General features: G+C 39.0%; 1 protein-coding gene and 1 long non-coding RNA gene across 2 annotated transcripts; one reads left to right on the forward strand and one right to left on the reverse strand.

Moving 5' to 3' along the window:
• Positions 1–1,729: 1,729 nt before the first annotated feature.
• Positions 1,730–12,784, reverse strand: LOC111252886 (uncharacterized). The gene is made up of 7 exons (XM_086992218.1): positions 12,650–12,784; positions 7,637–8,158; positions 7,148–7,376; positions 6,461–6,658; positions 5,840–6,211; positions 5,100–5,283; positions 1,730–4,878 (listed from the first exon to the last, which is right to left on the reverse strand). Exons 1-7 carry the CDS (start codon positions 12,757–12,759, stop codon positions 4,658–4,660), a joined length of 1,836 nt encoding a protein of 611 aa, XP_086848344.1. The 5' UTR covers positions 12,760–12,784; the 3' UTR covers positions 1,730–4,657.
• A 1,550-nt stretch (positions 12,785–14,334) lies between these two features.
• Positions 14,335–15,185, forward strand: LOC147754928 (uncharacterized). Its single transcript, XR_015329758.1, has 2 exons — positions 14,335–14,636; positions 14,765–15,185. It is a non-coding gene; the product is annotated as an uncharacterized LOC147754928 (long non-coding RNA).
• Positions 15,186–16,586: the final 1,401 nt, after the last annotated feature.

Genomic DNA, 16,586 nt, shown 5'->3' on the forward strand with positions numbered 1-16,586 from the left:
CATTATTGAAATGTGTTACACTTTTCCAATATCTTTTAAACTTTCTGGCCTTTTTGAGCTCGTGCCTTTTTAAGTATCTTTGGCCTTTTATTCGTCCAAACCTAAATTCTGTTAAAATTTTTTGTATAAACCATAAGCGATATGCAATGTCGACGCCCACCAACACCGCTTCTTTGTTTTGAAAAAAAAATATTTTGAAAATGACTAGTAAATAGTTTGGGTTCCAAATCGAAGGCGTAATCGCAGTGTATCGTAATTATGTTAAACATGACCCTAAGAAATTACATTTTTAGCGTGTGCAAAAAGTTTCGTTGAAATATCTGTTTTTGCTTTAATATAGTCCTAAAAACAAAACATCAAAAAAAAAATCGTGATCCAAATGCCATAGATTGTATAGGATTACGTAAGCTCTCTGTACACGCTTGTATTTGCGTATATTATGTTTTTAAGATAATGAGGATACCCAATGCAGTCACATGGCAGAAATTCGCAAATGCTATTCAATTACTGAATCAGTAATTACTGAATTTCTGCAACGTTCACCTATATGAAATTCATATTGTTAACATAATATATAGGACATGTACTAAGCCCCCTACCAACTTTATCCACTTTTGTCACGAATTCGGTGCAGAAATACACCAGTGTTTAAACAAGTAAGCCAACAATTCAACCGCACTTCTTAGATCCGAATTCAAATATGGGGACTGTATTATGCTTAAATTATAAAAATATAAACATTTGTCCATGTAAAACAAACTTTTCAGTCCCACAGCGAGTCATACCCGAAGATTATTATAACGATGTATGATAGTCATAGACGGTGATCGTAACGAGCCTAAGAAAGGCAAGCGTTAAATTCCTTAAAAATAACACCAATATTTTATATTAGGTTGTACTGTACCAGTTTTTAGTATACTCAAAAATTTATGTAATTTTGGGAATTTCGTTTTTGAGTCTTCAAGTAGGCCTAATTACTAGAGCAGATCGCTGTAGTCCTGCTTAAGTCATCACTATGGGGGCTTGTTGGAAAATGTCGAACATACTTCACTCCAATAGAGCATAGTAGCGGCTGACCAAGTTGATCGTTTTTCCATACTCGCGCCAGCTTTTCGTCGTTGTCGGGTACGTGTCTACAAGGGACACATATTACAAAAGACACAGAGGACTTAAATCGGTATTTTCATAGCAAATAGGTATACTTATAGGAAATAGCAGAAGCTATCACTGTTCCCTACCACCGTTACCTTAGTAGTTGCCGAGAAATAAAAGAAAACAGGTTTTTATTTTTGACCATCATAAGTTGTTGGTGTTGATTTTTTATTTTCTTTCATTTCTTTTTCAGCTTTTTAACGTTAAACTTTACAGAAATTTACACAACATTATATATCCTATAATTAAAATAGATGTATATGTATATACAGGCGAGAATATTGATTTGTTGCTATTTATATTTATGTAAATGGATGTAAATTTGTTGCTAACAGAGGAAAACTGTTCTACATGTGACAACCCTGCTTATTAGTAGTTATACGAATTTGATCAGTAAAAGCATTAGAGGCAGAGAGTAGCTTTTATTTGAACGGATGTAAAAAATAACCTAAGCGAATTTTTCTAATTATTTCCTAAGAGTCACAGGTCTTATAAACTGAAGTTTATATGAAGCAAATGAATTCTTGAGAATTACGTTGGCCATTCAATATTGACTTCAGTTATCGCTGCTTAACCATGTTTCTTACCATCCAGATCTTCTGTCTAGAACTGAGCAGAAAACATTAGATCGAAAACTATATTGCCCTGCCGTCTGCTGCAGTTGGAAATTGTTATTTTCTATATTTTTGCTGCCGTCGTGGAAAAGTATTGATTTTCTTACCACGAGCTGATCAACAGCACATCCATTATTTAATTTCCACATCTGAAGCGTGGCGCCGGTATTATTAAACCCGGGTGTACACTTGGACAAGAGTAAATACATGTATCACTAGGATGATCACTAGGGTTTTTTAAGGTCAACAGAAATTTCCGTAATCATATTATAGTGAATTAAAAAAGACGATCCTGGGTTGATTACTCATAAAAATATCTGTCAATGGTTGAACTTACTTTGGGAAATGTTATTCTTTCCGTGCTTCTGTCTGGATGCATATACGTGTGTATGAGGTTTTGGTTGCATTTGTCTATTCATATATTAATCATGATCACTTAGTGTGTACATAAACATCTATATATATATATATATATATATATATATATATAAAAGCACGTAGCTATCAGCGGCAGTGTCACTCCTAGAAGAATGATTGACAATCACCTGTACCCCTTTTCTGTTTTGTTAACGCTACGATGATCAACAGAGTCATACCATTATTAGAACGGCTGCTGCCTTAAAAAAATATACGTTTCTCGCAAACAGCATCTACGCTATTTCATTTCAAACACCAAACGATCCTAACAACGATACATCGCAAAAAGGTAAGAATTGCCAACAGGGAAAGGTGATTAAAGTAGTTCATTTTTTACAGCGTTGACTTTATATTTCTATCTATCCATCTATCCCTTTCTGAGTCTATCTCACGCAAAGGTGAAAAACATCCGTTACGTTTGCGTTTATGATAATCGCAATCAGTACTGTAGACTATGCAGCATTTTCGCAGCTAACAAGGCACACGTAGATTGCAGTCGCTTCGTGCCTTGGTAAAGGGCAGGGTGTATCGTAAGAAAAAAACCAACTTTACGTTGTTGTTTTAGTTAACATATAGAATTTGAAGTAACCAACCCCACCTCGACATAGTGACACCATTATACATTGATTCCTCAGCACCGAATCGATTTTGGCGCGCCTGTTAGAACGCAGAAGAAAAAATTCATTTCATATAAACCGTAATTAACATGCATTCTCGTTGTTGCAATACTAGTAGCAGCAATACTACTTGTAGTGGCCTACGTGTCATAGCCCAAAACAGGCGTAGATATGTGACAAAACACCTTTACTTACATAACATGTTATTACTATGTTCAAAACTTCGTTATCAACAACTATACGTATATATATATGTGATCACGGTATCGATCTCCATTCGTCGTCATCTCTACACTTCGAAATGAACAGTGTGTGTACATGCAATCCTTTTCTAACAGTTGGATAATAATAACTGGTAATAACTTTTAACTAATAGTCTTAACTAGTCTTAACTTCACAAGATGTATTCTGGAAAGGACGCATAGGCCAGAATGTTCGGCTTTTTGCCACAATCGCCGTGGATATTGCGTGTCCGTCATAGGACCGTATCTACATTCTCTACACTTCTCTTGGTGCTGTTTTAACATAACTTATTATTAACATTAACTAATAATTTGTCATATTATTTTTTTGTAGGTCCATCTGCGAAGTGACTGTATACACAACCGCAAACCATTTTTGCCGCGTCCGTTCCAAAACACAATGAGGGTCTATACACGGGTGCAGAGTAGAGCGGCTGTCACTGCTAAAAAATGTCTAACGCGTACAACACAGAGCTACCCATTATTTAGTCTCCATTGATGTCACTTCCGTCCCACGTCATATCTATCGCCAATGGTAAACGTTCTGATTTTTTATTTTGCTTTTTCTAACACAATAAACAACAGATGTTTCCCACATGTATACAGAGACTACTAAGACAGCAAAATAATAACAGCATTATCAGCTCGAATACTCACTGACGTTCGTAACAGGCAAACATTGATCAAAACCAGACAAGACGGGGATAGCTCACACCGTATTGAAACCGTTTGATACAGAACGGGCACGATAATGTTAACACAGTAAGTCCAGCAGCACAATTATTAAGTACTCCCAGTGGAACAATGTTAAAGAAATCATTGTCTTCGTTCAAATTCGTTGGCAAAAAGGGCTCTTTAGTCTTTCTGCGTCCAGTTTGACCAAGGAAAATCATACTTTACTCTAACTTTCCAACATAACTTCGAACCTATAGCTCAATTTAGGGCGTAACAAGAGTTACTTAGTTTTAGAAATCACTCATGTCACATATATCCATTGAAAGAATGCGCTATGCTGGAGAAAATCGCAGACTATGTCTATACATTTTCACGATTGCAGACAGAAGGCAACGTGCACTCTGATATAATATTGAACTAGAGTTCTCCACTGTTGCAGGGCGATTGTATCAGTTAGAAGTATTAATAGAAACAGTAGCATCAGCAATATGAAACAGTCATTCTATTCCCCATTTTCTGTTCCCGTACTCAACAGCACACAGAATTTGTGCGTAGATTTCACTTGCTTTAAAATCATATTCACATTTAAAGCAATAGGTTTTGTTCATAATAATTATAGTCACCGGGAAATTTTAAGTTGTACGGCAATTGCGTGTATCTGGGTACACTGACTTATCAGACAATTTTCGCTGGATATTTTGGACTTCGTTACATCTCCGTGCAATATCTCTTACGTAGTCTTCGGAAGCAAATATCTTTTTGCCCGCAACAGGTCTCGTTCAGGTACAGCATTCTAGAAGGGCAAGGCAAATTTCCAAGTGGCGCATGTTTCACTAAGAAGTAGACCAGAATAGTGCTTTCAGTTTTCGACCGTTGAAAATGCCTCGTATTTTTACTATATTGTATGTTTTTCTTCACCTTTTTACTATACTATATGTCTTCACCCTGCCTTCTCATCTTCGCTGATAAACACTGTCATCATATAGTTTTTGATCTTATTGTACATGAAGTCGGCCTTCTGTGCTAACCGCTCGTTAGTCGGATATCTCCGTACGTGTCGAAGCGTATTTAGAATCTTCGGGAATCTCATCAAAGCTGGAGCCGTGATGAAGCTTCCTTCCAGCACTACAATCGCATCTAATGCACTATCTGGGTCCATTCCTACAAGCGTCAGGTATACAAATAAAAACAGTTCGGAGAGTGAGTTGAGACCTCGATGAGAAAGTGCATAAAATAAGCCACTGCCAAGCTAAATGATAAACCAAATTAAATGACAATTACGAAAGTTAAAGTGAACTTCTGGCATGTATGTCGAACACATCGAAAGTCTTCTGAAAATATGACGTACGAATTAGCATCAAGCATATCTATGTTGCACTTACGTTCGCCGCCCATATTAGCCCGAATCTTTTTATCAGTCAGCTCTAGAAATGCCACCTGTTTTTTCAGCTCGTCGGCTGATGGGGCGCCTCTAGCTTTGCTTTCTTCTCGAAGTGTTTTTGCAGGCTCAGTTGTGTCCTCTGATGAGCCCTTACTCGTCCGACCATCCTGTTTCAATGATCTCGCCTGTTGAGACGAGAGGCAGATACAACTGTGAAGTTGCGTCTTAAATAATCGTCCAGCTGCAGGTTCTTTAAAGCTCCAAACATGCTTTCAGTCGTACACTTTTTTTTTTTATCTATCATCAAGTAATACAAACTAAAATTTACACTTTTCATTCTAGGTCGTATTATTACAAACGCACATTACGAAAATTCTTTTTTTTTTTTTTGATAGTACGCAGCCTCGGACTCTATTCGCCAAACACCTGGCAGCTAGCTATAATACTAGTACTCAGTTACAGCTAGTCAACCTAGACTACTTGTCAAAGGGAACATATCTTTCGTGTTCTATCAAAGAGATGATTTCGAGAACTTATTCACATAAAGCAAATAGATGAAGCTGAAAAAACAACCCAAAATGCTGAATAACATTGCACCAATAATATTCACCAGACAGTGAACATATTCATACAATGGTCCGGTTCATCGAAAGACGCAACAGGCCAATAACCATAGAATCGCACAACACTATTACACAACCTATCGATCATTAATATCGTCAACAAGCGTGTGCCACTCACCTGAACGACAGAAACGGCAACGGGCTTTGAATTGACAACAAGATTGGGATTTGTCTCAATAACTACCGAAAGTGACATATTCGGCCCGGGAGTATCATCTTCGCCTTGAGACAAATGATCATGTTTCCTTGGGCTTCTGCGATGACATTCGCTACACACTTCATCCTCGTCTTCGTCGCCTCTGGCGTGAGCCCTAACTTCTTTAATAGGCGCTCTAATGTTACCGACACCGACCTTCTTGCTACTAGCGCCTGTGGTAGCCGCTTTTGAGCCATTCATTGGCGGCCCAGATTTTCGTTCCGTTTCTGAATTTATTGCTGTGATCCGTGTTCGCTTCGTCGTCGGGGAATCCGAGCGTTCACTTTCAGCGGGCTGAAATCAATGTAGGGATGCTGGATATTAGAAATGATATATTATACTGTAGGTTTTTTTTGGTTATGTCCGTGAAAAATAGCGCTTATTTACTCACCTTCATAATAATAACCATAAGCGTTATCATTGTCAACGTTAGCAGCTCACTTGAATTGATGATTACTGAGAGTCAGGTAGAATGTGTATACATGATTTTTAAAATTTCATAGATATACAAAATACATATGATGACATTTTCTCATCACTTACGGGTAAGGTCTTTCGCCGGCCTTTCGGAAGCAGCTTTTTATGTTGACTTAAAGACGTCGCAGGTTCTGTTTTTACGACATTTTTTCCACTAACTGCTGGTCCATAACGTCGCTCTTTCTTCGCGTCAGGAGAAGGCGTCTGTGATTTTCGTGGCGATTTCGTCTCAATTTCGACCAATTCGTCATCGAGTTTCTTTGGCTGTGAAAAACGGACATGAATGCGTTGATGAATGCTAGTCAAGTAAGGCGTACCCTACCCATTGCCGCGTTTCAAATCATTCCGGACAAAAAACTTATAAATAATCCCTATGCAGATAAACATATTGAATACATTTATCGAGTTAAGGTCAGTTAGCATCAGAGGATTATTTCAATAGCTTTTTGTTTTCCTAATACAATAAGCTAAAAATGGTGCCAGGTTGAAATTTAAATAAATCATCACTTTGACCAGATTAACCCAAAATAAATTTTTACGTTTTTATTCCCGACGCGCACGTTAATAAGGTCGTGTGAAAAGAACCTGTAACAATATACCGATCTATTTGCTATACATCATAAAGATATGCTTACGGACAATAGATCAAAGTTAAACAAAATTGTCTTTCAAAGCAAACACGAATCGGGATTATAACTAGTACTCTATCAAAAATGTATAAAGATCCTGTATCAAATATGTGCTTCTATTCACCTTGATTGCCCTGCCAGCTCTGCTATGTTGGAGTGGCTTTTCTTCCGGTGAGCTAGAAACTGCCATAACGTCAGTTTTTTCTGCAGGCGCCTCAGACCGTTTTCTCTTAGGGCTGACGTGGGCATCCCGTAACGGAGGCCGCGTTAGAGAGATCCTTTTTTGTTGTTGTTGCGGCTTTTCACTTTTTTTATCACCTTTCCCGCCAGCTGTAATCGGATCCGTTTTTCGCCTAAAAAAAAAGGCTAGGTACGTTACTACACATGAATTATATGCACATAAAATTCGTATCGTATGCAATAAATTATAGACGATTTAGCTCAATTAATCATGCTAAATATTCAATAATGCATAATAAGAATTTCTATAAAAATTTGTAAGAGTTAAGTCTGTGATAACGGTCACAGACAGTTTCGATCTCGCGATATCGAGCGCGAGCATCGACTATCCATCTACTTTCACACCTAACTTTGTGTCGCGCATAGCACTAACCTTTCGGTATTGTCATTTGCACTTGATTTTCTTTCAGGGATTAAACTCTTTTTCAGCGTCTCTTTTCCCGCTGGACCTCCAAGAATCGTAGTTCCTACTGCCGTAGCTGTTGCTGACCGGCTATCCTTGACTTTGGCCTCTTTTGCCGTAACGAGCGTAGTCTTTGTCGTTTCTTTCGTGAATACCTGTGTGACCTTGACATTTTTGACGGCCCCCTGAACGCCTGTCTTAGCATCTTTTACTACGCAAGCTGGCGTCTGCTCCTTGGCTTTGCTGTCCTTAGCCGATGGTTGTACTGGAGTAAGGCTGGAATCTTTCGGTTTTTTCTCGCCACCAATGCGACCCATAACGTGAGTCACCGGAGGCTTCATACCTGGTCGCTTTTCGATCTCTTCGAGCGCCTCCATAAAAAAACGTTTTTTGTTCGGCCGCGCAAAGCGCGCCTTGTTCTCTTCGTAGGCAAACAAACATTTTATGTCGATAATACCCACTTCGTAGGTGCCGAAAAACAACACTCGATATCTGCAACAGTGCACGAAAAATCACCAATATAGGCCTTTATTACGAAGTAACAGGAGGAAGCCACATACATGCGGCCCTATACACCAGTTCTTTTGTTGTGTTTGAGGTCTCTGTACAAAATTCAAGTTTGATCATTGTAGCACATTACTTCAGACAGATATTCTGTATGAACTATCCGGCGGAGCCTCGAAGTATCTCTAAAATTCCGTGCCATGCAGAGGAATGGACTGATATGTCTTCAGTGTTTATAATTAAGATTTATAGAGTTAGTACTGGTTAGTAAAAACGTTCAAGACTAATTTTTTTTTACGGTTCATTATAAACCGTAATGACTATTCCTAACGACATGCAGCTTTCCACGTAGAAAAGTTGCATTCGATCACACATATATGCATATGCAGACAAAGAATTTTATTATCTTGATTGTAAGTTAATCTCTATCCGACCACCCAGTTCGGATAAGGGCTTTTCTTCTGCATGTGGGCAAGATAGTCTTCGAAGCAGCTAGTTAAACTATGTACCTCAAGTGTCTTGGAAGTTTCGAATACAAACAAATCTATCACGCACTTATATACAAAGTCGATTCAGTAAATTCTAGGAAAATATGGAAACCACAAAATAAGAAATTTTAATTGCATCATTCAAATGCTTTTTTTTCCACGTCTTGATATAGATGACACATGTGACACCTTTTTCTTGCTTGGTTATATTTGTAAAATGTAGAATTTTAATGTCTTTGATCTTTCCAATTAGCTTTAGTAGATCAAACATTCTTTCTCTCATGTATTTTTCAGTTATCGGGAATATTAGAAATTCACAAACAGACGTACTAGAAAGTTCAAAGGCGAACACTTTTGAACAGTTTTACTGTAAAATTTGTAGTATACAAAATGCTCACAGTGTAAACATGAACGACTAACTAGCTATCTAAATACGAAATCCAAACCAGTCAAAGGAATCAGCACCTAGCTTTTGCCTAGATTTTTCAAGCTCTTCTCTGTTTTCGCCTATTCGCCTCATGCTAAGTATATATTTTGAAGAAATTAAACCTTTTCGACTCGATCAGTTCCTGTTGTTAATACTTCACACAATAAATGTAAATTTGACCAGATTCTTAATGGAGACCGACGTTCAAGTTAGCAAGTTATATCGATTTCTCAGAAAGTCGGAAGTCACTGTGTTTTTGCACTGCTCCCATTGCTTAAAGTGAAATCTGTAACTTACTCCATTGAGTTAAATCAGAGTTAATGACTGGACATAGCAAATAATGGATCCTTTTAATGAAAGAGAACCCGACAATCATAATCCATTTATAGATTTACTACACAACCTGTGTGGATGAAGAAAATATATAGGTTCTTATAACTGACTAATCAACCTCCATACATCATATACGTTTGTTTCTAATACAAAACTAATTTACTTGGACAAATAAAACAACTTTAATGAAACTGCTATTTAGAATAGATATATCTTTCTGCCTGGACCGTAGCAGCATCATCGTCATAGGCCGTCATAAACACCGAAGAAGGTTTTCTTTGAAAATGTATTTTGGGAAAATGTTTTTAGATGAAATACATTAGTCGATGTTTTTTTGCTTTTCAGCTCAGTAGCACAATTTGTATGAAGCCAACTAAGACAGCGAAAATCAAACGATAGATGGAGACAACATTGCGCGACGTTTTTGATAACAAACGCTAATACCTAACTCAAGTTTTAGGCCACTGGCTCTGCGACAATAAGGGCAAGTCAGCAAACGGCCAATTGAAATACATGGACCAAGTCATTTCGTCTCTCTTTGCGTGCATAACATTGTTACGGATGTAGATAAAATAGACCGACAGACAGACGTTCAGTCTTGATAATATCTACAAAAAAAATAAATGGCAAGGCAGTTACTACTTTAGAGAAGTGTTAAAATTTACAGATATCCCAGGATAAATGTAGGCTACGCTGGCACGCACACAAAAAAAAGTAGTTCGTAGTATCAATTAAAAGAAGTAGTTGAAGAAGCCGAAATAGAGAATAGGTAAAGTAAAGAAAATAGTAGGGACGAAATTTCGATTTATGTCATCGGCGGTTTATCAAAGACCACTCTAAGAGGATCGATGAAAATTTTATATTATGGCAAAAATTACGCAACTGTCAAATTTGCCGAACGTTAGATATTGACTTTGGCAACGTCCGCATCCATCGATGAGTGTGTAAACAGGGACGGTAGTCGCGGCATCGTATATAAGCATCGCTTAAATAATGGTGAAATGAATGCTGGCTAAGAACACAGTAAGTGGCGAGCACTGAGGAATGCAGCGCGGAAAGCAAAGAGTACACATTTTATCCTTAACCTCAATAATTAAGTATTGTTATCGCTTCGATTACATTTAAAGTAACGTTTGATAGACTGAACATTTGATATCGCTGTATCCACCTCTTCGTAGTGAACGAATGCGTTGCAAATGTGCGAACTTTTCAATTCAGCCAGGAACAAGCTGGCCCGTTTGACTCCGCAAACCAAAAGCGACACGGCGCGTACTCTAAAAATTTGGAGGCCGATCGGCCGTGATGAATCATCGTGTCTTGAGTGTTGTGTTCGTCTTCTTGACAGCGCTTACGTATCATGTGTCGCGTGCTTCACGATAACGATTATGCGGGGTGCGGGTCAATGAGCTCCGTAGTCTCCATACGATATTCTACAATAGTCTACCGGTGATCGACAGCGCAAAAATCAAGCAAGAGCAAACCGTAGCTGCTGTCGCAGCTGATTTCAAATTGCATCGTGAAACACGTTCGCCCATAATTCCACTTTGAAACTCTAATTTGCTGGTTCTTTTTCCATTTATACCATTGCTTTCATACTGTTTTCTCAGGATTAGGATTTCTCAGTTTGCCTTCGTCGCTATGGGCAAAAATTTCGACACCGGAATAAAAAATAACGCAGGAAAATTAAAAGTTAATTTACTTCAACACCGAGATATAACCAATTGCAGTAGCGCTGAGTTGCCGATCGATGGCCGACAGCCGCTAGTTTATGTTTCACGGATTAACGTGTGCCTATGTATGTGTGTGTCTTTCTAGCGGAAGAACGAATAGACGATGGCTTTCCATCATTTGAAGGAACGTTGCTAAACAGGCGTTTATCTTTCCTGAAATTCTGCTTCTCCACATTGCTTTTTTCGATCGAGCCGGATAGACAAATGACCTTGGCATCGACAGACCTAGCCGCTATGTAGTGGCCGATACGACCAGACCAACGAGGCCGGTTATAATAACGGCAATGCAGTAGTTCATTATATTCTATCACCTGACTTGGGGGGTGAGGGAGGGGCGCTAGCGGCGAAGATAACAGGGTGCTTGTTGTACTGAAGAGCGGTGGATTATAGGGCAGTTTTGATGGCAAGAATAAATACGCATCTTGTCGTTGTCGTCGTACGAGTACACACAGATTATCCACAATGTTGCGGTTTTATATAATAGGAAAATTGTATCTAAGTAGTATGTGTAATGCTATGGGATGTGTGTCAACAAATAGAGAAATGGGCAACGACAGTTTTTTACAAAAATTGATTTCTTATCTTTAGACGATAGTTTCGGTCTGCTTTACATGAAGGCGATGATTAGCTTTATTAACGATGTTAATAAAAAAAAAGACACCGGGAAAATTGGTCTCACGCTTTTCCACGTTTTTATATATATATTAAAATTGCGAGGGCAATTTCATTCCACTTCCTGTATATTCAAATACACAACGCCGCGCGTGAAGATGCTCTCTTTGCTAGCGGTGAATACGTCAGTTATTAAGCCAGTCTCATTATGCGACGTCGCTTATGGGTATTCGGTTTTTTCTTGAGTTCTATTCAGCAAGCACGAATAAATGAAAATGCTTGAACCTATATTGAGCAAATACACAATCAATCAAATTAAAAACCTTCTTATTGGTAACATTTGTAGACTTCGCAGTTTATCTATTTTAGTCAATGTCATATATGATTCGTATAACGATCTACCCTTAATCGAATGTTATATGATAGTTCGTAACTATAGGTAGTTTGATTGCCGCAGCCCAAAGCAACCCATCCGCTCTTCGAAAGAGTACTAGAATCTATGCTATTGCTTTAAAGCGAAATGTTCTCAGCTTCAAGTCGGTTACTGCGTTAGTTAATAGTTGTTTAGGACGGCGGACTTCCAGCACGAAACGAGGTATGTCTACGCCCAGTTTCAACCATAGGCCGATTTAAGTGTCTCCAAGTTCAATGGGCAAACACATTACCCATGCACCCTTGCGTGGGCATTCTAGGTGCTCTAGTGGTTGTTTAGATTACGAAAATATTTCATTACCCATATACAGCTACACATGAAATATCTGAATACAGATTCATGCTCCATGTCTGTTTCTGTGAGATCGCATGATTTACTGGAGGATGGAACTATATTTTTCTACACTAATCGTTTTCATTGAATATCATCTCCATTGACAAAGAAACATAAACTCACTTATCTCCAGGACGAACTTCTTCGACGCGGGCTGGCCAGTGTGGATATCCTTTGACTTTTGCAAACACCAGCGCCCCCTGGCCCAGGCTGCGCTTTACTGCAGAACTCATTATGCCACAATCTTTCACGTAACGTCCGCCCTCTGTTTACCTAACGTCGCGTCGTGTTGTCTTTTTGCTTTACTTGCTTGTTGTAGGCACGTTGTTGATCAATAGACAACGTTGACGTAGACACGGCGGCACGGATAACGATTAGACGGTTGGTCTTTCCACGCTGTTTCGTGCCCGTGTCCACTGTAACTACCACGGACGAATCCGGAGGACGGAGCTCTCTGTCCCACCTCGGCTTGCAGCTGCTACTGTCGTTTCGTTCGTTTGTAGATCGGCCGCTAGCTACTGAGACTGATTATGGCGGGCGGGTAGACCGCTGCAGCAGCGGCAAGTGAAGTTAAGATTTGTCCTCGTACGACGGCCAAGTGCTCAGGCACTAACTTTGCTCCCACATATGCTTCCACTAGCGATCCATCTTCCCGGCGACGAGAACGGAACCGTCCCTGATCTTGATTCCACATACACACACACATACACACGCATACGCACACGGACATTCGGTTAGAAATGCTACTGCGGCCGTTGTTGTTGACACTCGCTTGCTGGTGAGCACCCTTAGGACAAGAGGCTAATCTAACTTGTAACTTGATGGGGCTGTTGTGGTCTATTAGATCAGTTTGCTACTTCGAAGCCCCAATTGTACAGCTACTGCATGTAATGTATACAGCAGCGACAAAGGAGGTATAATTCAACTAACAGCAGTCGTATTAATAACTGTTATAATAGAACCACACGCTCTGGTCTCGTATATCTGAACAGCTCTTTTATACAGTCGTTCGCGTGATGAGGAAGCCGTCAACAGCGACGACATGAGCTGTTACCACGAAATGCTGCGACAGTAACACGTTGATCATTATCTTAACGACGACGACGATGATGATAATTTGAAAAAGATAATAGGAAACAACAGGAGAAAAAGACGCGAGGGGAAACTTCCACCCGTCCACCCACAACTTTCGATTTTGTAAATCAGCGGCAGCGCCAATGTTGGGCTACATTCGGTTTCAACACAGGACAAGTGGAAAAAAAGCAGCTTGACTTGGCGGGCGGTACACTGGATTGGGACAACCAGCAAAACAGGCAAAAAGAGCCTGCTAATAATGTAATGCTTGAGAAGAGGGGCAATACGGGCCAGTTACTGAGTTGATGGCCGCCTCTAACATTACTCAGGTCCAGCAAGTCCAAGAAACGTTATACGGTCCTCCTGCCGCTCTTTTGCTATTAAGGAAGCTGCTCGTCATTCCTGCGAACTAACGGGCGATAACCTAGGCGTCGACAGGAGAGCGCTCTGTATACAGTGTGAGCACCCTGTCTCTACCGTTCACTACCACGACTTGCAGCACCCAGCCTCAAAGGCGCTCATTCGAAGTGCCCCTTCCACAGCTGCAGCGACTGTTTGGACTATAGAGCGCTAGCAGACTGCCAGCAGCAGACTGAGCGATTGTTGTGTTACTATTGCCAATGCTGTTCGTTCTTCCACTGCAGCTCCGATAGCTATTACTACGGCGGCAACACTCCTGCTACCTACCGTACCATCAACAGCACAACTATCGCCACAACAAAGAACTAGTGAGCAATAGATACGGCAGGTGCGCACCGGGAGTAGCGACAGCGAAGAAGCAGACGACAACGATCAACAAAGTGGGCGAGAAAATAATAGACGACAACAACAGAAGCAGCCGCCACAACAAAAGCGGAGTATCTCCAGTTACAAGCAATCGCGACGCAGGCGATGAGGAGACGGTTGAAGTATTTGTGACCGCAGCAGTTAAGGTTGAAGTAAACAAAATGAGCAAGCCGGGGCTCCGAAAAAGTGCCTGTCTATTTCGAATGCATTTACATAAAGGCAGCCAGAAGCAGAACATACTAGACATTAGGTGCGTGAAAGATTGGTCTATGATAGAGGCGATTCGATGCGTTTATGCGTGCCAATAAAATAATAAAGATCAGGTACAAAAGCTCATTCCCGTAATAATTTAACAGGTAACGTATTTGGCTGTTGTAGTTAAGAACATGCAGTGGTCTGGATTCGGATCCGGGCGCATAGACCTCATTTCGTGCTAAGAGGTAGCCGTCTGATGGAATGTCCGATGGCGGTGATAGACCAAAACTCAAAACATCTGGGTCCGAAACGGAAATTTCGTTCCAATCGTTCTGGTGTCTCACTTTAATGATCTGCATATATGTATATATAGAGTGTCCAACAAATATATACAGTTTAAAGAATTCGAACTTCGGTTTTCATCCACATTCGATTCATATTATGTGAATTGTAAAAAGATAAAATGTACAACTTTTCATCTCATCACAGATGTTTAAAATGATTACTATAATGATTTTGATGATGAGGATAATGGTTTTAGTCCGTAAAATGCTGATATTCACTGAATCTATAAATTTTAATAAACATTTCATATGCCACTCAATCGCGATTCTGATGTCCTACAGTTACGTCGATTTTCTTATATAGATATTGTTTTGAAGGCGTGCTCAGGAGAAAAAATCAATTGGCATAAAATCTAAGGGACAGGCACGGTATTTTATCGGTCTCTTCGTTCAGTTTATCTTTTTAGGTTATGCTCTTACATTATGATGAGGTATGCGGGTTCTCTGTCATATTGCAAGTAAAATTCGATATATTCACCAGAGTTCTCCCAAATGAACAAATTATTGCAGTAAGTTCAAGTAAATGGTAGCAGTCATTGTACTGTCCAATCTTTTGCTTGAAATGCCGCACCGCACTGCAATCCGTTATGAGCATGATGTTCTTTTACGGCAGTTGAAGTTATCGAGAATTATACACCCGGTTGATTGAAGTACCATTCACAAAATTGTGCCCTGTACCATTCTAAAATGTAACTTAAAATTACAAAAATTAAATACTTGAATTGTAATGTAAGTTACAATACGGAAACGGTATATTATGTTTTCAAAATACGGTAAAAACTTGATTTGTTTATTCTAAGATCAACACCTTCTAATTGTATTAAAGATTTTTGGAATGTTTCGCTCTATCCTTACAATGAAAATATTTTTTGGCTGATGAAGCTCGTCAATGTTCTTGATCTTACGGAACGTTGTCTATGAATATTTTAAACTATAATTATTTCCAATTTATTACATCACAAAACAAAAAGAACGAATATAAAAGTTACGACCCGTAAACAATGTATGCATTTTTTAGTACACCCTGTATACGTATAATTCTTCGTACGTATAATACTTCGTAATACGTATAAAGCTATGCTGTGCTGTGCATTTACAAACTGAATGTTCTAAAAACAGATCTGAGTAGATCTTCTGAAGATCTTCAAAAACTTTGAATTTGCTATATTTTTTTTTTTTTTCGAAATGCTTTAGCTTAATGCAGTCAAAAGTTTGCATATGTTATACAAAAAAACTGGGGAGTACGTATCGAATTCTCATGTCTCCCAAATATAGTTAGAGTCATTGGAAATTTCGCTACAGCGTTGTATGCACGATCGACCTTTTGAAAATATTATAAATTAAGAAAATAAGAATAATTACTATATTAAATTTGGGTTTGACAATTATATTAAGTCAGTATTGTTATCTTAAGATTGTATTTATTTGCATAATTTTTGTGGTTACCTACTCTTCACATCTGAGATCGTCCACAATAAATTTAATTTCCTTATTTTTTGCCGAATGCAGATCATATATACACAATATATATACACAAATATATTATTAAGCTTATTAAGCAAATAAACAATTATAATCAGGTTCAAGATCAGCCACTATCATTCATCAATGTCATCAAATTAGTTAAGTAAAGACTCCCTTATTTTTATTCGCGTGATGCT

The sequence above is a fragment of the Varroa destructor genome, unplaced genomic scaffold, assembly GCF_002443255.2.
Source record: "Varroa destructor unplaced genomic scaffold, Vdes_3.0 BEIS01000006.1, whole genome shotgun sequence".
NCBI classification, from domain to species: Eukaryota; Metazoa; Arthropoda; class Arachnida; order Mesostigmata; family Varroidae; genus Varroa; species Varroa destructor.

What these genes read in the sequence shown, in the direction of transcription:
- LOC111252886 (XM_086992218.1), bottom strand. Translation starts at nt 12,759, where the DNA reads ATGAGTTCTGCAGTAAAGCGCAGCCTGGGCCAGGGGGCGCTGGTGTTT. An exon ending in GCAAATGACAATACCGAAAG is followed by an intron (nt 7,377 to 7,636) that starts GTTAGTGCTATG and finishes CTTTTTTTTTAG; the next exon opens with GCGAAAAACGGATCCGATTA. An exon ending in TTGCCGTTTCTGTCGTTCAG is followed by an intron (nt 5,284 to 5,839) that starts GTGAGTGGCACA and finishes TCGTCTCAACAG; the next exon opens with GCGAGATCATTGAAACAGGA.